Genomic DNA, 27,217 nt, shown 5'->3' on the forward strand with positions numbered 1-27,217 from the left:
CAAAAATGGACAGTTTTCGAGATATGGAGCTTCGAAAATGGATTTTTTGCAATTTTTTGGGTTTTTGCTCATCAATCGGGGAGCTCTCATTTCTGGTTTTGATGGAATTTGGATGTTCGGCGGCCAGAACCCGACTGAGAAATGATCTACCTTGGTTATATTAGGCACCGCCATCGATAATTTTTTATACACTGCTCCACATTGGCTATGAAATGAGATAAAAAAATCCAAGATCTTCCATACATCTTTTCAAGCCACAAGATGACGCCAGAATAATTCACATGACCGAGAAACGACATATTGTGAGATTTTTTTAAGACAGGCCATAATATCTGAATCCTCATATATCTGATGTCCAATAATATCAAATATGTTAGCCAAAATGTTCATAACCAGGCACCGCTAGCTGTAATGGGGGAAAATGGGAAAATCATAATCATATATCCTCAGGGATAACAATTGTGATCACTATTGATGTCATTTACATATGATATGTGATTTGTTTCTCACAAATCTCGATAATCTGACAATGGGGTGCCAAGACATTTTCCTCAGAATGTCTCGAAATTGATGATAGCATCTCACAGACAAACGAATCCGTGAAAATGTCTGCAGTTTTGATACAATATAGTACTATCTGGGTAGAATATAGAAGTCCAAGTGTTGGAAGCTAACTATGAATGGAACTTCCGATATTAACCCACGAATTCTTGAAAATAATTTTTTTTTTCTATGAACTTTTTGAACTTCACACATACGAATGAATATTATCTAATAATATGATCGTTGGCAAAATGAATGAGTATATCAATCAAAAACAATATAATAATGAAAATAACATTCATAATAATAATAACAATAATGATAATTTTGCCCTCGATTCGATTCATAATATTCTAAATGATTTCTTGCGATTGCTAATATAATTTCAGATTGTTTTTTGTTTATTATCATTATTGTTATTATTATTATGAATGTCACTCTCATTATTATATTGTTTTTGATTGATCTACTCGTTCATTTAGCCAACGATCATATTATTAGATATTATTCATTCGTATGTGTGAAGTGCAAAAAGTTCATAGAAAAAAAAAATTATTTTCAAGAAGTCGTGGGTTAATATCGGATGTTCCATTCATAGTTAGCTTCCAACACTTGGACTTCTATATTCTACCCGTGTAGTACTATATTGCATCAAAACTGCAGACATTTTCACGGATTCGTTTGTCTGTGAGATGCTATCATCAATTTCGAGACATTCCAAGGAAAATGTCTTGGCACCCCATTGTCAGATTATCGAGATTTGTGAGAAACAAATCACATATCATATGTAAATGAGATCAATAGTGATCACAATTGTAATCCCTGAGGAAATATGATTATGATTTTCCCATTTTCCCCCATTACAGCTCGCGATGCCTAGTTATGAACATTTCGGCTAACATATTTGATATTATTGGACATCAGATATATGAGGATTCAGATATTATGGCCTGTCTTAAAAAAATCTCACAATATGTCGTTTCTCGGTCATGTGAATTATTCTGGCGTCATCTTGTGGCTTGAAAAGATGTATGGAAGATCTTGGATTTTTTTATCTCATTTCATAGCCAATGTGGAGCAGTGTATAAAAAATTATCGATGGCGGTGCCTAATATAACCAAGGTAGATCATTTCTCAGTCGGGTTCTGGCCGCCGAACATCCAAATTCCATCAAAACCAGAAATGAGAGCTCCCCGATTGATGAGCAAAAACCCAAAAAATTGCAAAAAATCCATTTTCAAAGCTCCATATCTCGAAAACTGTCCATTTTTGAGCTTTGTGGCTAAGGACTTTTCTGATCAGTTCATCAAGAACTACAACATATCAAAAATTCAGCCAAATTCACGGAAAGCCATTTCCCGTACTAAACGTGCGGGGTCCTTTACTCAGCTGGCGATAAATTCCGCGTACACGAGCTCTAGGCATTTTAACAACAACGAAACATCGACTTTGAATCTCCTCGAACAGCTGGTTTGTTGTATTATTTAAAAAGCTCGCAAAAAACGACTACAATATTTAAGTAACAAAAAGTGTCTACATGAAAAAATCTTCACGATTTTTCTCAAAATTATGATAAAAAAATGATGAAATAATTTACTGTATAACCACATAAATAAGTAAATAAGTATGTACTTATGCTTATGTTGAATATGTTTCTCAAGAGCATCACAAGTAACTTCTTCGATTATTGTCATAAATAAAATTGAAAATTGAAGAAAACATCTAAGTTCTCCTCCATAACATTTTATTATTCCGTTTCTCTATGAATTCTCTCCATTCAGTGAAAAATGGACTAAAAATTAATAATTCCCATCATAACTATAAAAGTGTTAAAATGCGGTACCATCAAGTCCGTTACTTAACACTTTAAGGTCTGTCGATTTCAGGAAATGTTCCGGACGTGTGGTAAAATTCCCATGGCCCGCCGCCACCGATTCCCGGAGGCAGAGACGCCTAGCGGGCAAATTCTCAATTTAATTCAGATGAAACATAAATGACAAATATGAAGGAGAATCCCGGTCATGTTCACGATGAAGTTTGTTGGGAATGGTCTGAACCCGAAACTTCTTTATCTGTTGTATTTTCCCCATAGGCCATCAGAATTCGAGTCGAAATAAGAAGTGTATAGCAACTCATTTCTGGAGTCTGAATGTGTATAAACAAAAAAAGTTCTTCAATATCCATATAAGACAAAAGATGTCGACCTTCAATCTTCTGAAAAATTATACTCAATTATGCAAGGCTAAAATATCAACAATATATTTATCGTATAATCAATTATTATGGTTCTTGTATGTTTTCCATTTATGGAGAAAATCTTTAGTTCCCAATAATACTTTTGTTGCCAATTCATATTATCCGAGATATATACGTATGAGTGGGAATTATTTTTGATTAATAACAGGAATTTCTTCTTTTGACAATTTCCAAAATTGAAGGTGACTTCTTTGTTATTCATTTCCAGCTGTTTTTTGCTTTATTGCTACTGATTTCGGATGATTTAGCACCCATTTTTTTCAAGCAGCTACTTGCAATCTTCGTGTGGTGCTGCATTTTATATGATGACTCAAAGTGATATGTTATCACCATACTAGTATTTAGCAGATTCCTCATCGAAACGTCTTTCATCTGGGATCTGGGATTTTCTTCTAAATATCCTCGTCAACCTTACTTGACTCTCATCCACACAGATGTTGCAGATCTAAGGTCCACCAGCATTGACAAGAAATATTGCTGGCGATCTTCTCGTACAATGGCCAGTGTACAAGCTTGGATTTTTGAGATCTAGAGAAGTGATAGATGTGCGTTGTGCAGACAATGAAAGTAACCAAATCGGCACCTGGATGGAACGTGGACTTTTTAGCCAATAGAGACAACCAAATCGACGCAGAGATGTTCCGCTAAATACCAGGGTTTATATGAAAGTACTGTTAGGCAATAAATTCCCTTGTATAATCGAAATATTTTTTCGTCGTATAATCGAAATATTCTTTCGTCCTCCAAGTGACTTTGGAAATAATATATATTTTCCGATCTTAGTGCTCTTCTTTCTGTTGATTATAATTTGCTGTCTGATTATTTCTTCATATATTCTGAAGAATGATTATTGGTTTATAATTCTTTGTTTTTCAGAGGTCTGGGTAGGCTTTGTATATTTTGATAATACATAGTAATAGACACTGAGGTTCATATACTTCCTCCATGTTGAGTTGCTTGATTATTTTCCAAAGTATTGAATCATTCTATCATCACTGTATTTGGAGTTCTGCATTATAGAGTATGTTTAATATTCAGGAAAACATTTAATTACCTAATCCTATATCAAATCCATAAGAGAATGGAGTTTCATTATATTAGTGGAGGTATGGTAATTGAATACATAATTAGCTAGTTCAACAGTGTGTAATTAGTTACACATCCAGCAGTCCAAAATTTTAAAATAGGCATTTCAGCTTTACTGCAGTATACAGTTGAATGGTTTCAAATAATATACCTTTCATTTGATTTAAAAAATTTGAATAAAAAAATCCGTGTATCCATAGATCACCATCCAGATCTTTTCTCGTAAATTATTTGAATAACTTTAAGTTCAAGCATATAATCTTCCCTAAAGTTCGAATCTCGACATAACGAAATTTTTTTTTTTATTTTTGAAACTGCCATTCCAATCATTTGAAATATTCTCACCTGGTTTGTGAAAGACTGATCAAGGTGTTGTTGACCTTACAATAGTCCTAAAACATAAATTTAGGGTTTGGAAAACTCAAATGATCTTCATAAGTTGAAGATAAAACAATTATTCCCACATTCAGGTTCTTTTAAATTATCTAGAATATGAAATGAAAATAATTCATTAAGATTCATTAATATACGAAAGTTTCAACGAAATTTATGATTCATTGTATGAAAAATTATGTATAGAGTTGAAAACGGCTTTCCCGTCTGTGTGATCGAAGTGCAATCATTAAATAAGACTGCTCCCTAATTCTTCTGAGTGTTCTTAGTTCTCAGTTCTAAACTTCTTGAAAAAAATTTGTTGTTCAACGTTTATGACGCAATGTGTTAGTCCCCGGCTGCTGCCTTTGGTCATCTGTGGTTTTGATGAAATATGAAGGTCACATAGCAAGAATAAACTCGTTTCACTTGATGTTACGCTCGAAATATTAGTCTAAACTATATTTGAGCACTAAAATATAGGTATGTATGAACAGAGACTGGTCGATAGTCTTTCATTTTATGAAGTTCTGACAATTCTACAATAATATATCATACAATAATCAATCAATAATGGAATAAATAGCGAATAGATCTATACTTTCATTAAATCAAAATATAATCACAAATGAATTACACACAGTAAGTATTTATTTCGTCCAGTAGTGCTTTGTATTGACCTCACCCCTAAAATCCTTCAGAATAAAATTTATGACAATTCATCATGAAATGAAAAACTAAATAGTGATACAGACTAAAATATCCCTTGCTTATAACATAAGCAAAATAATTTAAATTTATGCAGTGCACTGCACAGTGCGTGTTCACGCTTACAAATTTGATTAACAGAAAATAGGGGTAAATAGTTCCACTTTGATGATTACATTTTGTAGGGTTTGAACTGTCTTGAAATCTCTATCTAAATTTCTTCAGCATCATCCCCATAACATATGCGCAAAAACGTTTCAACCATATTCCATCAGCGAATTAGTTTACATCTTGTTGGATGAGAATTACGATGTCTATAGTACATTTGCATAATGGCTAATGACTGGGTTTCAACAATTTCGAATATAATAAATTATATTTGCCACGAATACAGTTTCAGAGGGATAAGATTACTCGACTCTACTTAATAACTTCTAATATTATCATTTGAAGATAAGCCAAATCAAAGTAATCATCAAAATATTTGGGAACATTCATTTTGACAAAATGAAATGGAGAGCACGTGAACAAATAGAAACTTAGCCTGAATTCTCTTAAGGATTTCGAAATGACTGAATATTATCAGCTGTAAGAGTTTCATCAATATTTATCGCCCATATGATCTGCTCAGATGTCTGCAAACTTTTTTAATTAAATTTCCAATATAATTGAAATGAGGTGCAGTTCGATTTGACATCTGTAGACATCTGAGCAGATCATGTGAGAGAAAAATATTGATAAGACTTTTTCAGCTGAAAGTATGCATCATTTCAAACTCCTCAAAAGAATTTGGACTAAGTTTCTGTTTGTTCACGTGGTCTTCATTTAATTTTTTTTTTAACGAATGTTTCCAAATATTTTGATGGTTTCTTTGATTTGGCTCATCTTCAATCAATACTATCAGTAGGTAGTAAGAACATTTGAGTAATATCATCCTTAGAAACTGTATGCATGGAAAATATGCTGCCAGCCTCCGTACAGAACATGAAATGCAAATCATTTGAAAAAGTATTCATTCATATATGACTCGACAAAAAAAGGAAACTACACAATAGGCTATCCAACAAGCAAAAAAAAAATATGCCATTTGAATAAATGGACTTATCATGCAAAATTGCAGTATCTTTCGGAGCACATGTAGAGTGATCCGTAAATTTGCAAACATTACGGGAATTCAATGAAAATGTAAATCGTACAATTATATTGAACAGTTGTCAAGATAAGATCGTTATTTCAAACCGTTATATCCATGAAATTTGTCAATAAATTGGCCTACTAACTACTTCAAAAAGTACCACAGATAAAAAATGACAAGAAGGATATTTCGAAATCTCAATTTCATGGAAATTACAAGTATGATGTCAAAATTGGGCATTCTCTTTAAAAAAAAAACATGATCGTATAGTATTTCACCACTTTTTTATCAGCCTGTATAGTCAGAAATAATTCAATATTATGCGCTGAGTCAAAATTTGATTTATTCTCCTCAGTCTGTATATGGTTTGTTAATGCCCAAGGAACAAATGAACATTTTCATTTTCGTACAAGATTCATTTCGATTTTTTTCTAGAACTGGCGGCAACTGCTTATTAATCATACTTCACGGACATCTTGTGGAGTTTCAGAGCATGAAATAATGCTCAAGAGAAAAGTTCGAATTGAAAAGTAGATACGAAAACGACCCCATTCTAAGTCTGCAAGGGTCTATTGTTTCGATTGAAAACCTCTGACAGCTCATAACTAATCCTTTTACTTATTAAAATTGAGTTTAAACAGTTTGTCGTGTCTTGCGAACTCGCCGAAAGAAGGTTTTCCCGCACTTGCTGTTCCGAGACTCTTACAAATTAACTCACTTCAACCAGCCGTCACTCTTTCAATATTCTTCTCTGGTCCCGAGCAGGGATTAACAAAAATTGCGAATTTATATTAAAAAGCGATAGAAAAGTTTTATCGCAGAATAACCCCCGTGATTGCTTTGCGGGAACATAAGCTGCATTAGGATTCCGGACTAAAAATGTTTTTCGTTATATGGCCAGACTTCTTGAAATCCCCCAATTCATTATTCCTGTTGGATTTTTCGGGAATTGGGAATAATTTGATGAATTGCATTATCGTCCCTATACATTTTCTGGAAGATATCGAAATACGTTTTGAAACGATAAAACTTCTGTAATCAAGCACAAGTTTTGGCATAGTCTTTGACCATCATAAAACTTATACCGGGTGGACCACCTCAGACGCGGATGTCATTTTTAAGGGGTAAATGAAGATATTTTGAAAATCAATTTCTGTGATGTGTATAGGGTAGTTAGAAGCACAAGTTAAAATAGTAAGGTAACTTTTCAAAGTAAAAAAAATAAGGTGAATAGTTCGTTGGCTTGTAGACAAATTTTCAATTCTGAAAAAGTACCTCCTCGAGCGGGACTCGAACCCGCAAACTCCGAATACTAGTCCAGTGCTCCACCAACTGAGCTACCGACGAAGGTTCCTTTCCAGTATTAATCTCTCAAAACCCTTGCAAATTACTAATTTTATAAGGGATACTACTAACATTTGATTCTGGATAAGGGATTACTTGTATGCGGTGAACCTTCAGCTTCCTCGATGGCTGAATGGCGTTGGACTAGTGATTCAGAGTTTGCGGGTTCAAGTCCCGCTCTAGGAGGTACTTTTTCCAGAGTTGAAAATTGGTCTGTACGCCAACAAACTATCCACCTTATAATAAATACACAGACGCTATAATCCATCATTTCAGAACAATTTAAAATTATTTTCATATATACAGGGTGTTCGAAAACAATTATTAGACCAAAGTTACACTTGTTTCATTGTGACACCCTGTATATGAATGGAAATGGAATCGCTAGCTCAAATAATGAGTTTCTTCAGATCACTCTATCCTTAGAAGCACCATTCACGAGAAAGGGCGAAAAATTGTAAATATGGATTTTTTTTAATTTGTAATTAATGAAGAAACAATGTATTTTCTACTTATATGAAGAGAAAAAAAATGTCAACTCATGATAATAACTTCCTTATTTCAAATGGCAGGATAAGCCGTGTCTATTATTATTCAGAATATTGCTTTTATTCAAGGAGTATACTTATTTACATGGTCATTCGAATTCTTCAGAAAAGGAATGTAGAATATGTGTTCTGGAATCTTTCTCGGTCACCCTTCTTGTAAACTGGTGTAATCAATGCCAACTCTAACTATTTCGAAAACATGTCAAATAAGAATGAGTAATTAATTCATTAATAGCAAAGGACTTCAGCTATTGTAGCTATGCAGAGCCTGATGATCATCAAGGGTATTCCATCTCCTCCACTGCTTGATTTTTCATCTCTGGAGCAGGATAATTGAATTAATGAAATAAAAATATGTACAATTGTGTTCGGATGACGCTAATAAAGGGTGTTTTTTTAGAGCTATAGAACTTTAAATTGCAATAAAACAACGATGGATTATTCGATTGACATAAATTTTATTTATCCGCAAAATAATCTTGTGGCATTACATTTTAAATATGATTTCTGGCATATGACCGTCAGGGCTGGCTCGGATGTTGTCCAATCTGGACGTCCAATTTTCGATGACTTTTTCCAACATTTGTGGCCGTATATCAGCAATAACACGGCGAATGTTGTCTTCCAAATGGTCAAGGGTTTGTGGCTTATCCGCATAGACCAATGACTTTACATAGCCCCACAGAAAGAAGTCTAGCGGTGTTAAATCACAAGATCTTGGAGGCCAATTCACAGGTCCAAAACGTGAAATTAGGCGGTCACCAAACGTGTCTTTCAATAAATCGATTGTGGCACGAGCTGTGTGACATGTTGCGCCGTCTTGTTGGAACCACAGCTCCTGGACATCATGGTTGTTGAATTCAGGAATGAAAAAGTTAAAAATCATGGCTCTATACCGATCACCATTGACTGTAACGTTCTGGCCATAATCGTTTTTGAAGAAGTACGGACCAATGATTCCACCAACCCATAAAGCGCACCAAACAGTCAGTTTTTCTGGATGTAACGGTGTTTCGACATACACTTGAGGATTAGCTTCACTTCAAATTAGCCAGTTTTGTTTGTTGACGTAGCCATTCAACCAGAAGTGCGCTTCATCGCTAAACAAAATAAAATAGACGTAGTGCGCGATATGTATTCCCCACAGAACCATTATTTTCGAAATGGAATTGCAATATTTGCAAGCGTTGTTCAGACGTGAGTCTATTCATGATAAATTTTTTTTATGATAAATTGCCAAACCAAATTGAGAATAAATCACTTAACAGCTGTAAAATCGGTCGCCATCTCGAACAGTAATACTAACTTAAAGTTATATACCTCGAAAAAAAACACCCTATATTTTCTGTTCTGCAATTCAATTGTTTGAAGAATATAAATATAATAATAATAATAATAATGCCTTTATTGAAGAGAATAAAAAATATTACAATTCCAAAAAAAAACATCAGAAAAAATCAATCACAGGGCGGAGTTCAGATGGTGATGAAGCCATACACCCCTGCTCTTCCACTCAAACCCTGACGAAAAATATGAAAAAAAGCTTTATACATCTCGAGACAATAATTATTGAAAAAGAAAAAAAAAAATAACATAACACAAAGAAAAAATTTCAATAACTTTCTGATTTCAAAATTTAATTATAAGTGAGTCATATGTGTCAAAAAAAAAAGAGAGAATTACTGATTAGTGAGCCCGCACTGATCCCTATAAACTACATCCCTGATTTAGCTCTGAAAGATGACACAGACAAATCTACAAATGAATTACAAATATATCTGTTATAAAATCTATAAATGGATATAAATATATCATCAACCTGAAGGAAACGTTCTTTTTTCTTTAACTCGAGCATTTCAGAATTTCCCTATCAACTCTCAGACAGAAGCACGAAAATAGCAGATACTTGTACCAATACTTTTCACTATTATTTAATCAATTTACTATTACCAATAGCGATTTGTCTGTTATTGAATTTTACTTCCAAATATTGATAAGATATATTGAAATCTATTTTTTTATTCCAGAAATCGATGCTTTTCAGCCAGAATTTGCTGAACCTATCGTTAATTTGACCATTCCTGTAGGGAGAGATGCGACATTTCGATGCCTTGTACAAAACTTAGGAGGATATAGGGTAAGAACAAAACTTGACTTATATTCCGAACATATAAAAAAATATGAAGTCAACATGTAACAATTGCGATGAAAAATGAAAACTTTTGCGGAAATGATAATCTGATTCCGAATTCTGACAGAAGGAGACATAGAACTATACAGGGTGGCCACTTTTTCAATGGGATTGTATTGGTAACTTTTAAACCATAAGAGTTAGAAGGTCGGTCAAATGGAGAAAAAGTTGCATGCAAAGAAGCATTATCAAGTAGTTCAAACAAATCGAGATTATCAGTGCCGGTTTTCGAGATATCATAAGAAAAGTAAATTATGTCATTTTGATTTTTCTTTTTTTCCCACTTTATTTCGAATATTATCAAAAAATGTTACAGGAACTTTTTATTCGACAGTAAATTATCCTCAATTTGACGTAATCAGATTTCGTATCCAACGTTTCGTACTCTCTGGGCCACCCTCAACCTCATTTTTTTCAATACGGACCTGCATATTTTATGACATTTTTCGAAATAACTTTTAACGCTGAATTCAACGATATATCATACAATGTCATTCAAAGTTGATTTTCAGGTGATTTTGAACCTTATCCAATTTTCTTCGGGTCGGATCTGTATTACCTTCATTTTGTTTAATTAACAACATGCAATATGCAATAAATTTCGATAAGAAAATCAACTTACCCATCTTGAACCAAATGGAACATATTAGAATCAAAGCAAGAAACCAGTATACTGGTTTCTTGGTTCTTCTTTTATAATAATCATTTGAATATTTCAATTAATAATAATTAAACGAAAGTATCATTTAATGAAAGAAAAATCAAATGATTATTCGGAAGTAAATGTAAAAAAGTAAGTGTTCGAAAAGTCCACCATTTTGTAAAATGCACTTTACGGTTCTGGAACCCATACTTCTTATACATTTGCTTGTTTGGTCTCCTTGAATACCTTCCAAAACATTCTCAATTTTCTCGCGAGGTATCACTATTGTTGTATTTGTCATTTGAATCGTTGAAACAAATTACAGAATCGAACTTTTGAGATCATTACGATATAATTTTTGCAAGGCTTGGTATTTAAATTTAAAATCATTGTATTCGCGTCTCTTTACTATTTTATTACCAGCAGTTCTTGAAAAATTCCATTCACTGGCCACAGTTCTCGATTTTTTTTCTGGGTTCGATTGAATTTGGGTCAGAACATTGATATCGTTAATAGACTTGTTTTTTCTTACATAAACACCATTAAATTTGGATGAGGGTCAAAATCACCTGAAAATCAACTTTGAATGACATTGTATGATATATCGTTGAATTCAGCATTGAAAGTTATTTCGAAAAATGTCATAAAATATGCAGGTCCGTATTGAAAAAAATGAGGTTGAGGGTGGCCCAGAGAGTACGAAACGTTGGATACGAGAAATCTGATTACATCAAATTGAGGATAATTTACTGTCGAATAAAAAGTTCTTGTAACATTTTTTGATGATATTTGAAATAAAGTGGAAAAAAAAAGAAAAATCAAAATGACAGAATTTACTTTTCTTATGATATCTCAATAACCGGCCCTGATAATCCTGATTTGTTTGAACTGCTTGACAATGCTCCTATGAATGTAACTTTTTCTCCATTTGACCGACCTTCTAACTCTTATGGTTTAAAAGTTACCAATACAATCCCATTGAAAAAGTGGCCACCCTGTATATTTACCATGAATATCACTCAGAACCTTCACTGTGTTAGACAAGGAATTTACGATTTCTCATTCTGCACCTTGACGACAAATTTCACATGCGCTAGGATGACGATGGGGTAATTTAAATTTTAATTACTGGAACACTGAAAGCAAACGCTCTCCATATTTCTTGAAATGCATTCGTTCTAATGGTACATGGATCCAGATCCGAGAGCGATTTTGATTGAACAAACGATCACAAATTTGAAGGGAATGGTTGTTAAGGATGAGCGATAATTACCATAACACCATATATCATGACGCAAAATTAAAAAAAAAATTATAATAAAATCAAAAAATTTTATTTAATTGGAAATTCGTAGAGTGTTCAACAAAATGAAACACTCAATTTTGTCAATAAAACTCATATGAAAGAATCAACGTCTGTAACCGAGGTCGTGGTCGACACGATATTCATCAGATATCATTATTCACTTCTAATTGCCAAAGCTTACTCCTCATAATACAATAAAAATTTGAATCACTGCATAAAGTAATTAACATAGACACGCAATTTTTACATGTCCCCAACATGGTTAGATTACGTTGTCGGATTGTGAAATATTTTAAAATCCACAATTTTACTATATCTTTATGAATGTATATTGTATTGAAATATATTAATTAGTTATTCCCGATTAAATATGTTAATTTGAATATTTAGAACCCGAAATTCTTCCTAATTGTCGAATTTATAATAAGCAGAATATTCATTATTTTCTATGTCTACCTGCTGAAATCCAAGGTTTGGCAACTTTTGCTCTCCCAAAGTCATTGGTTGTTTCACATCGTTTGGCGCGCTTGAAGTTTGTTTTCTAAACTTCTGATATATTTATTTCAATATATTTTGAGTCGATATGAAACGTTGAATCACTATAAGCAGTGCGTACTTTTTGGAGAAACGAATTGAGTGAAATATCGTATTACTGATAGGTTTTAATTTTCGCGCGCTTCATGTAAAATTTGATAGTTCAAGTTGGTAACTAAAGGACCCCGCACGTTTAGTATGGGAAATGGCTTTCCGTGAATTTGGCTGAATTTTTGATATGTTGTAGTTCTTGATGAACTGATCAGAAAAGTCCTTAGCCACAAAGCTCAAAAATGGACAGTTTTCGAGATATGGAGCTTTGAAAATGGATTTTTTGCAATTTTCGGGGTTTTTGCTCATCAATCGGGGAGCTCTCATTTCTCGTTTTGATGGAATTTGGAAGTTTGGCGGCCAGAACTCGACTGAGAAATGATCTTCCTTGGTTATATTAGGCACCGCCATCGATAATTTTTTATACACTGCTCCACATTGGCTATGAAATGAGATACAAAATCCAAGATCTTCCATACATCTTTTCATGCCACAAGATGACCCCAGAATAATTCACATGACCGAGAAACGACATATTGTGAGATTTTTTTTAAAGAGACCATAATAACTGAATCCTCATATATCTGATGTCCAATAAATTCAAATATGTTAGCCAAAATAATGTTCATAACCAGGCATCGCGAGCTGTAATGGGGGAAAATGGGAAAATCATAATCATATATCCTCAGGGATAACAATTGTGATCACTATTGATGTCATTTACATATGATATGTGATTTGTTTCTCACAAAACTCGATAATCTGACAATGGGGTGCCAAGACATTTTCCTCAGAATGTCTCGAAATGGATGATAGCATCTCACAGACAAACGAATCCGTGAAAATGTCTGCAGTTTTGATGCAATATAGTACTATACGGGTAGAATATAGAAGTCCAAGTGTTGGAAGCTAACTATGAATGGAACTTCCGATATTAACCCACGAATTCTTGAAAATAATTTTTTTTTTCTATGAACTTTTTGAACTTCACACATACGAATGAATACTATCTAATAATATGATCGTTGGCAAAATGAATGAGTAGATCAATCAAAAACAATATAATAATGAGAGTAACATTCATAATAATAATTACAATAATGATAATAAACAAAAAACAATTTAAAATTATATTAGCAATCATAAAAAAAATTGTATTTTCAAGAATTCGTGGGTTAATATCGGAAGTTCCATTCATAGTTGGCTTCCAACACTTGGACTTCTATATTCTACCCGTATAGTACTATATAAACAAACTGTCCATTTTTGGGCTTTGTGGCTAAGGACTTTTCTGATCAGTTCATCAAGAACTACAACATATCAAAAATTCAGCCAAATTCACGGAAAGCCATTTCCCATACTAAACGTGCGGGGTCCATTTGCTTACTGAAAATGACATATGCTCCCTCTATGTTTATTACTCTGAGAATCACTGCCATCCAAATTTATTGAAATACAAAACAAAGTTCAGGTTGAAGTAGCCTATACGAATGCCATAAAAATTTTTGAAATGTAGTGGGTTAATTTTATTTTATCATAATCGCGACCTTGGAAACAAAGCTGTGGTCTTCAAGACCACATATTAGAGCATAAATGATGAGCGCTCAGAAGCTCCTGGTGCCAAATTATTGCTTTCTAGAATTTTTCTATATTCCAATGCTACCCACTCCAACAAAAAGATTCAACAGCAGTTGCAAAGTTTGCTGCTATCTAATGGAAGAAATAAGAAATCATTTTACTTCAGTATTTTAATTCCCAGAAAGATTACCTGGACAACCTCTCTACAGTCGAATTTGAATGCACAACTATGCATCAGATAGTCATGCATACTGGCTCGATCCTACACGCATAAAAATGCATATACAATTTCTATAAGTACAATGGGATAAAGGGTACCATACACGTCCAACTCTGGGAAACTCATTAGTTAAAGAGTACCACACACGAAAATAAAAGGAATGTTAAATATCAACGATATTGAAAACGAATCCTGTGAAAGTTTACATTTCAATCTACACGCTATCCTGGCCAAGAATTGCCTAGGAAGGAAAGCATAGGGACGGAAGTTTGTGGGAGTGGGTTATACGCGATCTTTGGCTCGCAGCTGTGTATCTTATAAATGATCGAAAGTTTGTGGGGCTTTTCAGCTATAAGTCACATCTGCACTATTATTATATCCGTCGCGTTACGTGCTGCTAGGACGTTCTTCATCAAGTGAGCGTATGATGTAGCATCAAAGCCGTCCATCGACGTTTTGCGTCCGTAACGACCCCTACAGAAAATGGCAACATGTTATTGACCCATGTTTTCCACACATCACTCAATTATCTCCGTCTGTACTCTAAAATTATCTCATTACCTAGGTAACTCGATTACCCAGGTTCAATTATCCTTTTGAGCAGGAAAATGTTACATCGTGGATGTTTATCGAATATACGAAAGAATTTATGGAATCCTTTTAAAGTCTAGGTTGAGGAGATTGTCGAAATTATGTTTTTTTCCAAGGTCGCACAATTATTTTGTATACTCAAGCGGAGGTTGAAAGTCATGTTAATACAAGTTCAGTTGGTCCAGTGGTGTAACCCTCATAGTTCTTAGTCGAGAGCCTGAACCAGAAAACATAATTTTTTTGACTTCATTATATGCTTATTAACGTAGTCCCAAAAGTGCTCTAGTTTTGCAAACTGTAACTCCTAAATATTCACCATTTTTTGTAGTTTCAACAATTTCAATTCCTTTTTGAAGCGTGTATAGCCTATAGTTCCCTTTTTAAATAATGGCGTAGGTTTTACTTGTCAAATATCAAAAAATGAAGGCTTCAATAGTGGCAGGTGCCCAGATATTCAAAAAATAGTTATTTGTTTTACTAGGCAGCGAAGTAGTAGATTGACTGCCGCGGCTGATAGTTCATCGCTACGCTCGGCTAGGAATTCAGCCAAGGCAGTCAATCTACTTTGCTTGCCGAGTTAAACATATAATTTTTTCTTCGATTGTTTATAATGATATTGTATTTGCAAATTATTACAATTGCCACAATCTTTTCATTTTTCCAATAATGATAATCTTTTCATTTTTCCTATAATGATAATCTTTTCATTTTTCCTATAATGATAATCTTTTCATTTTTCCTATTATGATAAATTAAAACGAAATTTGATAGAAATCGCAATTGCAATGGAATGGTTGGTTGCTATGGAAATGTATATGTCCATGATAATTATAGTTTGACAACTTATGAAATATCTGACAGTTTTTTGGAAAAATATCGGATATATTTATATTATGAACAGTGATAGCGACTTAGAAGTACTTACTCCTCCAGAAATAACGAAGGTAGCAAAAAATATTGATTGTCAATAATTGTCGAAGGTTTTATTCGCATTGAGAATAATCATTTTGCTACCTAGGCAGGAAAAGTAATACTCTGCTGATTGATATGTGTCTGCAAAATCAATATTTGTTGTCAATCTGAGAAAAAAACCTTCACATTCGCATACAAATTCGCCAAATGAAAATTAAAACTGAAATTTTTATTTTTCAGGTTGGTTGGGTGAAAGCAGATACGAAAGCAATACAAGCGATACATGATCACGTGATAACGCATAATTCTAGAGTATCTGTATCACATAACGACCATACCACTTGGAACTTGCATTTGAAAAATGTTCAAGAGGAGGATAGAGGCCAATATATGTGCCAGATCAACACAGATCCGATGAAAAGTCAGGTAAGATGGATATTGAAACTCAAATGTACAAAAATTGTTGAATCGGCTACCGAAATAGTTGATTCGTTATATTCGGCACGAAAATTTCAGTTGGAAGATGAGGAATATTGGAAATACCCAAAAAATTGCCAAATCGATATCAACGAAATGAATAAATACTACAACGGGGTTTTTCAATTAGGATAAATGAATATCGGCAGGCTGTGATCTCGGTGGCGTCTGTCGATATTCACTATATATATATATATATATATATTATTCACTGATGTCAAAGAGACTAATAATTATAAATACACCACTTCGAACAATTCAGGATTCAGCGCCATCCAACATTCTCTCATATATAATTTAAAAATCAATATCTACTAGCCCCATATATCACGTTACTCAAAAGACCTGAGCCTGGCGTAAAGATGGTACCGTCAGTACCCTACCACTTCTTTTCTCGTTACTCCCAAGCTTCAAAAGATGCGTATAAAAATTTCGGAAAATACCAATTGAAAAAAGTCGATCCTCAGAATATCACATAATGGCTAATGAGTGGATCGATTGGAATTGAGCTAAATACAGTATGCAGGGTGTATTATCAATCTTGAGATCAAAGTATGAATATTTTATACAAATTTGAGATGAGTATTTTATTTCAAAATTCATAGATTATTTGTGTCCCATACACTAAAATATTTTTGTCTTATATTCATATTCGGCAGGATGTGCAGATTCCATGAACCCTACAATATTATGCCAAATAAATATTTCTGACTACACTAAGGGCGTACAACAGGGGCAATACTTTCCACGTAAATATCGTACTCTTCATTCATTGTGATGAAGTAACTATTTTTCGAGAAATTTAAGTTTGAAGGTCAAAGATGTGAACTGATTATTTCGCAAATTGATGATTCAATTGGTATCACCAAAAAAAAAACAGAATTCTGTGTATCGAAATTCCTTGAAACGTTTTTATGCATTAACCAATATAAAGGGTGTTTTTCTTAGAGCTATAGAACTTTTATTTGCAATAAAACAATGATGGATTATTCGATTGACATGAATTTTATTTATCCTCAAGATAATCTTATGGCATTACATTTTGAATATGATTTCTGGCATATGACCGCCACGGCTGGCTCGGATGTAGTCCAATCTGGACGTCCAATTTTCAATGACTCTTTCCAACATTTGTGGCCGTATATCGGCAATAACACGGCGAATGTTGTCTTCCAAATGGTTAAGGGTTTGTGGCTTATCCGCATAGACTAATGACTTTACATAGCCCCACAGAAAGTAGTCTAGCGGTGTTAAATCACAAGATCTTGGAGGCCAATTCACAGGTCCAAAACGTGAAATTAGGCGGTCACCAAACGTGTCTTTCAATAAATCGATTGTGGCACGAGCTGTGTGACATGTTGCGCCGTCTTGTTGGAACCACAGCTCTTGGACATCATGGCTGTTCAATTCAGAAATGAAAAAGTTAGTAATCATGGCTCTATACCGATCACCATTGACTGTAACGTTCTGGCCATCATCGTTTTTGAAGAAGTACGGAGCAATGATTCCACCAGCCCATAAAGCGCACCAAACAGTCAGTTTTTTTGGATGTAACGGTGTTTCGACATACACTTGAGGATTAGCTTGACTCCAAATGCGGCAGTTTTGTTTGTTGACGTAGCCATTCAACCAGAAGTGCGCTTCATCGCTAAACAAAATAAAATGGACTTAGTGCGCGATAAGTATTCCGCACAGAACCATTATTTTCGAAATAAAATTGCACTATTTGCAAGCGTTGTTCAGGCGTGAGTCTATTCATGATGAATTGCCAAACCAAACTGAGAATAAATCACTTGACAGCTGTTAAATCGGTCGCCATCTTGAAGAGAAATGCCAACTTAAAGTTATACCTCGAAAAAAAACACCCTTTACAATAAACAACAAAATGTGGTTCTGAAAGGTTATAATCTGAAAAATAGAACAAATCTAATGATGACAAAATATCAGAAAGCAAATGAAAAAACCTTATATAAAAATGTTCATCGTACCAGGTGATCTAGTACGATGTTTCAATTTAACAAATATCAAAATGCGAGACATGTATGTATGTGAAAGAAAACTATTCCTAATATCAATTATATTATACAGAGTTCAACACTATGGTCAGACCTTCAGTAACATTTTTGAGCGACTAGGAGAAACTGTAAGATTTGGGGATTTTAACAGTAAATGAAGAGGATGATTTTTAGAGAGAGTTGCAGATAATCCTGAACTAAATACTCGGCGTTTAGCAGCAAAGACTGGAGTAATGCACTCTTCAGTTTTTCGAATACTGAAAAGAGAAAATTTACGACCTCACCACTTCACACCGGTACATAATTTATTGCCTAGATATTATCTTATTCGAATGAATTTTGCCCAGCGGGTGATAAATAAAAAATTAAGATCTAAATTTTATAAACGAATTCTTCCACTGATGAGGAAACGTTTACATGTAGAGGAATTTTCAATTGGCGAAATGATCCCATCAAGAATTTAAAATTAATGTATTTGAAAACAGTTTGTCGGGTCCCTATGAATTATTATAGTTTTTATAAAATACACTTTTAGATCTAGAGGAATTACCGATTGATGGATTACCTTCTTCTTATTTTTCAATGATGAAATACCTAGAGATAATACATTTCGTCATCGTTAAATAGACATATCTAGTGAATTTCCATGGCCACCTGGAAGTTCTGAATGTAATCCCTGAGATTCCTATTTCTGGTGCCATATAAAATCACTAGTATTCTCTAAAACCATAAACGACAGAAACTACGGTAGCAAATAGTAATTTCCCCCCAATTTTATTGCCAATCAGACCTTTATCGAAAACCGTTTTTCGAAAAAATGAATAAACTTGTTAGGGTAAACGGTCACCAATTCTTTATACCTCGTTTCAATTAAAATTGTTACTTCCTTACTAAAACATTTTAGAACCAAAATTTGTATTCAATTGTCTAAATGCTTTTATTCGTTTTAAGAATTTCAATTCTTTCGTATTACGAATTTGCGTAATAACTGCCATCTAATGATCCAAAACACTGAAACGTGAAAATAATGATGCAGCTTCATGTTCAACTTGAAATATCTCGAGAAATAGTGACTTAATCGCTGTGAATGAGAAGTAAGGCCCAGTTTCACCAAACAGCACTTGATCCCAGATTGATTAAACTCCGCTTGTTACTAAAGCAGGCTTAACAGTGTTTTCTGTTTCACCATGCATCAACCCGTCCGAAGATGATCGCGATTAACCAAATCGCGATTAAATAGTCAAACCATTTGGCAACGTTGTGAACAAAAAGTTATATAGTGTTCTATATCGTATTAGCAGTGATGACCACCATTGGCGCTAGGTGTCAGGTGTCATTCATTCATAACTCATAACATTTCAAATCATTTGTCATCTTGTTAACAAAAAACAAAGTTAATTTTTGCCGAAAATGTCGAGTGATATACTTCGAAATGTCGGAAACTTGCAGAAGTTAAAAAGAAATTATCCCATTTCACAAAACCACACATTCTGGAAAAAAACTATATAAGTAATTTTATTAACTTATTTATTTTCATTAACAAGTTTAACTGCTTCTTAAATAATATTTCAATCAAACATATCAATAAATTATTCTTTGCAATAAATTTCATAAAACACAAAAACAAAGTTTACGTGTATTTTAAATGGGCCTATACATCTACCTAGTCATATTTTGATCAAATTGACCCAAAAATTAGAAATTTCCGGAAAAATAATTACATAGACAAGAGTTCCATACTGATAAATAATTATTAATCTCAACTTGAAAGGTTATAATCCTCCAAAAATGGCCGATTAGTGCTAAGTCGCGATTGGTCGATTAAATGGCGCTTTGGAGTGTGGTGAAACGCTACATTACATTAATCGTGATCTAAGGCCTCACTTAAGAGCCAAGTCAAGATTAAAGCATTTGGTGAAACTGGGCCTAAGATATTTACATAGAAAGTATCGGAACAAAATTGCAATTCCGTTCTGTGGCGTAGAATATGGGGAGGCCCTACTTGCCTCTGTTGTATGCTTCTGGTGTTAGCCAGATGCGTTAGATTTTTTAGTACCTATAACAGTTTCTGCCAACTATGAAAATAATACGACAAATTCGATAGCTACATGGTACAAATAATTTAACAATTTTGAAACAAAGTACTTTCCTCTGATCTTTTAATGTTTGCATCTATTGTTTCTCCAATTGTGGGGCTTCATCAAGCTACATTTTATTATTTCCATCAAATAAGAACCGAATCCATTGAATACATAATAAAAAGTGAACTCTTATAGAATATATATGAAAACCATGGATATTTTTCAGCTTGGAACACTTGATGTCGTAGTACCTCCAGATTTTATTGCCGAAGAAACTTCTGGAGATGTTATCGTGGCTGAAGGAGGTATGGTTCGATTGACTTGTAAAGCAAAAGGTCACCCAATTCCTGACGTGCAGTGGCGTAGGGAGGATGGTAAAGACATCGTTTTGAGAACACCTACAGGAACAAAGACCAGAGGTAAATCTCTTATAATTTTTGAGATTATATAAACTATAACTCCGACTATGTCATATGTCATACGTCATATGATTGACATTATTCCAAATTCAACATTGAATGAAAATATCATATAAAGAATAGAAAATCAGATTCAACGAACTGAATTCCACTAATGGAGGAGTGCAGGAAAAATCCGAAAAACAATTTATTTTTACTACGCCCCTGTATATTATTCACAAGATCACAATTCTAACGAGGGAATAAACCAAGGTCTATAGACGTAATCTATAAACTTTGGGGATGAACCATCATTTCGAAATGAAAGAATTAGGTACATATAAATACTGTTCATGTTTGGGCAGCCAGTCAGTTTGGAACATTCTGCGTGAATCAACGAGACCATAACTGAAAAAACTGACATTATCTACTTGTGTTAAAAATCCAGGCTTTGATACCTTCAGCATTGAACTTCAATAGGAGTTATTTAGAGCCTCTTCAATATTTACCCCTATATTATGAATAGAGGGGTTAATATTGAAGACAAGGTGACAACTTCACTACCTATTTGAAAATCAAGATTCAGTAGTTGAAAGCGCTATAAAGAATAGGAGCTAATCCTTCTGATTTTCAAGTATCAATTATCCACACGAATTCTCAACTAATCTGCTCGAATAATTCTCCACATTTTCCACCCTAATTGTCTGTAGCCCCTTCAATACTGAATACGCTGGGGAATGGACTACATTTCCACATAACATATTGACTAGCATTGGCACCAAATTAACATCGATAACAAACGGCACTTCTAGTGTTACAAAATTTACTCTGTTCTCATTTATGAAACATAATGCAGTGCCTGAGAGTAGGTACTAGAAATGAAGAATTGAATTGTTTTAATTGAAAAGAGAGTAAACATAAATTGCCAATTAGGCTTTCGAAGGTTATTCTTGCGCAAATGGTCGAACGTAAAATAATTAACAAAAGTTTGTTTATTTACCTCACCCCACATTTTCCTATGAATATTACCCCCAGTTCAGAGTTTGATCTGAAAAACTGAACCAATTCTTTGGAACGAATATGAATATATAACGGGTGTTTTTTTTTCGAGGTATATAACTTTAAGTTGGCATTACTGTTCAAGATGGCGACCAATTTAACAGCTGTAAAGTGATTTATTCTCAGTTTGGTTTGGCAATTCATCATGAAGAGACTCACGCCTGAACAACGCTTGCAAATAGTGCAATTTTATTTCGAAAATAATGGTTCTGTGAGGAATAAGTATCGCGCACTACGTCCATTTTATTTTGTTTAGCGATGAAGCGCACTTCTAGTTGAATGGCTACGTCAACAAACAAAACTGCCGCATTTGGAGTGAAGCTAATCCTCAAGTGTATGTCGAAACACCGTTACATCCAGAAAAACTGACTGTTTGGTGCGCTTTATGGACTGGTGGAATCATTGGTCCGTACTTCTTCAAAAACGATGATGGCCAGAACGTTACAGTCGATGGTGATCGGTATAGAGCCATGATTACTAACTTTTTCATTCCTGAATTGAACAACCATGATGTCCAGGAGCTGTGGTTCCAACAAGACGGCGCAACATGTCACACAGCTCGTGCCACAATCGATTTATTGAAAGACACGTTTGGTGACCGCCTTATTTCACGTTTTGGACCTGTGAATTGGCCTCCAAGATCTTGTGATTCAACACCGCTAGACTACTTTCTGTGGGGCTATGTAAAGTCATTGGTCTATGCGGATAAGCCACAAACCTTTGACCATTTGGAAGACAACATTCGCCGTGTTATTGCCGATATACGGCCACAAATGTTGGAAAAAGTCATCGAAAATTGGACGTCCAGATTGGACTACATCCGAGCCAGCCAGAATGCCAGAAATCATATTTAAATGTAATGCCACAAGATTATCTTGCGGATAAATGAAATTTATGTCAATCTAATAATGCATCGTTGTTTTATTGCAATTTAAAGTTCTATAGCTCTAAAAAAAACACCCTTTACTAACTGACAACACCCAGAAGGAGCAGTTTATATTTTGTTTTTTTTTTTTTTTTGAAAACTAGATAGTATAGCAAGGAGTAAATGATTGAATTTGGAGAAAAATCATAAAGGCTTTTTCATGTGAACAATTGTTGTTACTTCAATATTGTAGTCGTTTTTTGCAAGATTTTCAAATTTTACAACAAACCAGCTGTTCGAGGAGATCCAAAGTCGATGTTAGTTTTTGTTGAAATGACTAGAGCACGTGTACGTGGAATTTATCGCCACTTAAATGAATTTGAAAGAGGTCGAATTATTGGTCTACGGAAATCTACGAGAAATCAATAACAGAAATCCAACTACTGCTATGAGATGTTGTCAAGCGTGGTTTGATAATGCCCAAAATCGAAGAAGGGTAGGCACCGGACTTCGAAGGGGAACAAATGAAGTTCAAGATCGACGTATAAGATTAATGGCCTTTAGAGGCCGATTTGCGACAACTCAATCTGTGGCTGATGAGTGGTTAGGAGAACAAGGCTGTAACTGTCCGAAAGGTTTGCCGCCCTATGAAGTCATTTGGACTGCAGAATTATCGACCCCATCTTGTGTTACTTCTGACGGTTGAGCATCGCCGGCAACGATTGCAGTGGTGCAGATAACGTCAGCATTGGAATATGGAATGCCATCAGGTCGTCTTTTCTGATAAATCTAGGAGAAGGGTTAGACGACGTCGGCGAGAAATACGTGAACCTCAGTTTGATGTTGAGCGTCATGTACACCGGACAGTAGGCGTTATGGTATAGGGTGCTATTGCACATGCAAGTAGGTCACCTTTAGTCTTTATTCGAGGTAACATGACAGCGATGATCCCCTGATCTTTCGCCCATAGAGCATGTTTGGGACATCATGGGTAGAAGGCTTGGAAATTTACCCCAGTCCCCATGGACTTTGGTGGCATTGAGACATAAAGTACAGGTAGCTTGGGATAGTATCCCTCAAGAAGAAATAGACCATCTTATTGCATCAATGCCGAGACGTGTTGGGAAGTGTATAGATAATCGCGGTGGACAAACACATTAACAAATTCATTAAAAAAAATTGTGATCCTTTCTTTTTTTTCTCCAAATTTCAATCCTCCTTGCTATACTACTTATGTTTTACTACAAAAAAAATTTAAACAGCTCCTTCTGGGTGTTGCCGTTTCTTTGTCAGTTAGTATAATTTTTTATTTTTCTCCTATCCTCCTAACATTGATTTGATCGATACCACAATATTGTTAAAATGTCGTGTCATTAATACTGGTAACTTATAAAACTTCACTCCTGAAATGCAGAAGGTTTTCACGATAACATTCATCATTCGGTATAAAGGGTAATAAAACGTTCCAAGGGATATTTCGTCCTCAGAGAATCCATCTTCAATATAAGAGCTCGTTGAAAACGTATATATGTGCACAAGAGGGAAAATGTTTCCCTATTGAATTTGCTGAAGAGTTCTCTGATAATTCGACGTGATTTTGAGGAAAATTTCACGAGTTACGATTCCAGAATCACAATCTCGGCATGTTGGCAGAATTGCAGATGCGAACTGAGAGTCGTAAAGTTGATGTTCTCTGGGACTACTGATAGCGCAAGCACCAAAACAATGTCGGTGCTCATTTTATCTCATCCAGCCACAGACTGTGGACCATATTCTAGGTACCTTGTTGGAAAACTTGAAGGGTTTCTTGATAACATGGAGTATAATTGAAAATTTCATGCGAATTCTATTGAAATTGTTGTTATGTACGTGGAATTCGACTAATAAAGCTCCGATGAAACTATTTCAACGTATGAGTTTAGTTTGCTCTCACGATGAGGATTCTGAAGTGGTGGCATAACATAAAGGATTAAATTTATCCGCTTGAACTGTTCAGAAATGTTATTCGAATGGAAATTGCGGAATTTTGGGTCACTAGTCGGCAGATTAATGTAGAAAAACAGAATTAAACTGGCCATATGGTTATTATAATACTGATTATATTATGAAATACCCTTGTAGCATTCAACTCTTTGAATATATTCGAATATTAATGGAGACCCTATAATATGTAACTAATAATTCAAAACTCATATGGCTGTATTAGTTGATCATCTGAAATGCAAAAATTTCTCGAAAGAAAAATTATCGGCCGATTCGAAATTCGGCTAATTAGCCGAATTGTGGAAAAAAAAGGAAAATTCTACAAGAATTTTTCGACGAAAAATTTTCGGGTGAGTTCAAAATTCATCTAATTGCGGATCGTCAATTATGATACCGCTCACCGATTTTCCGTAGACCTCACAGTTTTGAGGAAAATTGAACTCGAAATTTGGGAAAAACAGGAAAAATTGAATCTCTATCCAAGAATCGTTATATTTCCTGAAATATTCATCACAGACCCCTCAAATGAATACGTCTTTCAGAGATCTTGTTTTGATCTGAAAGTGAGGTTTTGAGTGTGTAGCTCATGTCCAGAAGAAGTGGCAGCCTCGAGAAAATTATCAATTTTTCTGCCAAAATTTCGGATTATTACTGTTGTTATTATGTTTAGGGAACAATGGCAAGTTAATTTATCCTAGTGGTAACACTGATCATATTCTATGATTGTATCAATGACATGTATTGCGCAGCCGCATATAGTCTTGTCTTGTCTATGAGTAGTACGTCATAAGTTGAAAAAAAAAAAAAAACTTGGAAGCCGTTGTTCTCCTGTTCTGTTTAAGAATAAAACTTATATTATAAAAGTGTTAAAACAGTTATTCGATCCACTAAACCCACGTTTAAAAACAGGTTATGTGCCCAGTCGTGCAACTGGAATAAAAACAATTTAACGATACGTTTTTCGAGTGTGTGAAAAGTAAAATCGAAAAAACCACGTGTGGTGTAAAATGGCAGATAACACGACCACGACGACATTAAAATTAAATGGTGATAATTGGCCCATATGGAAGTTTCAAACCAGTATTATATTAAAAGGACGAGGTCTTTTCGAGATCGCGGATGGTTCAAGAATAAAACCCAGTTCAGGAGATGAACTTAACAAATGGCTCAAGGACGACGCAAAAACTCAAGAATTGTTGGTTACACGTATGGAAGAAGGTCCTCTAACTCACTTACTGTCATGTGAATCTGCGAAAGAAATGTGGACCAAATTAAAAACGGTATATGATAAAGAATCAGTTGTAAGTGTGCATTTGCTACAACAAAGGTTTTTCATGCTCGACTTTGATTCCTCTGTGAATACATTTATATCCAAAATTGAGGAAATAAAAACCAAATTAAAGACTGCAGGTGAAGTTCTGTCAGATAAAATGATAATTACTAAAATCTTGATGACCTTGCCAGAACATTTTAAACACTTCAGATCAGCATGGGAGTCAGTTCCAGATAAAAATCAAACATTGGAAGAGTTAACCTCTAGATTATTGCTTGAAGAAGAAAGATGCAAAACAGTAGAGTCGACAACAGCACTAGTAAGCAAAACGAGTTCTCAGAATAATCCAACCAAAAAATGCTACATCTGTGCAAAAGCTGGTCACATAGCAAAGAACTGTTACTTTCGAACTAAGAACTCTAAGAATGATAAGGCTGATAAAACAAATAAATTTTGCAGTTACTGCCGAAAACAAGGACATCTAGTTCAGACTTGTTGGATCAAGAAGAAAAAGGAAGAACCGTCGAATAAGAATCCTGTCAAAGAAGAAGTGGAACACAACGCTTTTATGGTATATTCAGATGGTGTAAAATCAGGTGATTGGTACCTTGACTCGGGAGCCACTGAACATATGACATGGGATAGAAGCTTGTTCGAGAAAATGTTCGAGGATCGAACCCCTAGGATGGTGCAAGTTGGAAATGGGCAAACATTGGAGGTAAGAGGATATGGAAATATTAAAATGTGGTCCTATAATGGAAGAAAATTCATTGAAACGTCATTATCGAATGTTTTGTATATACCTGACCTAAAATTTAATTTATTCTCGGCTGGATGTGCTCTTGATAAGGGATATTTCATGTCATCTGATAATTCATCATGTAAGTTTTTTGATAAATATGGAAATATTAGAGCCCAGGCACTAAGACAGAATAAATTATATAAAATGCAGTTCAAGAAGGAAATGTATGAAAACAAAATAGAAAATGAATTAACTAATAATATTTCTGAATGTATGACAGTTAAAAATATAGAAAATTTAGAGACT

The 27,217-nt window shown here is 34.5% G+C and overlaps 1 protein-coding gene across 2 annotated transcripts in view; it reads left to right on the forward strand.

Annotated features, from left to right (window-relative positions):
• LOC123683895 (lachesin-like) overlaps positions 1-27,217 on the forward strand; it is a 94,028-nt gene that overhangs the window by 50,964 nt on the left and 15,847 nt on the right. For both annotated transcript variants that reach the window (XM_045622903.1, XM_045622904.1), the window contains exons 3-5: positions 10,020-10,129; positions 16,259-16,444; positions 20,818-21,010. In XM_045622903.1, the coding sequence (XP_045478859.1) occupies positions 10,020-10,129; positions 16,259-16,444; positions 20,818-21,010 (489 nt within the window). The remainder of the gene's footprint in view (positions 1-10,019; positions 10,130-16,258; positions 16,445-20,817; positions 21,011-27,217) is intronic.

This window comes from Harmonia axyridis, chromosome 7 (assembly GCF_914767665.1).
Source record: "Harmonia axyridis chromosome 7, icHarAxyr1.1, whole genome shotgun sequence".
Taxonomy (NCBI): Eukaryota; Metazoa; Arthropoda; class Insecta; order Coleoptera; family Coccinellidae; genus Harmonia; species Harmonia axyridis.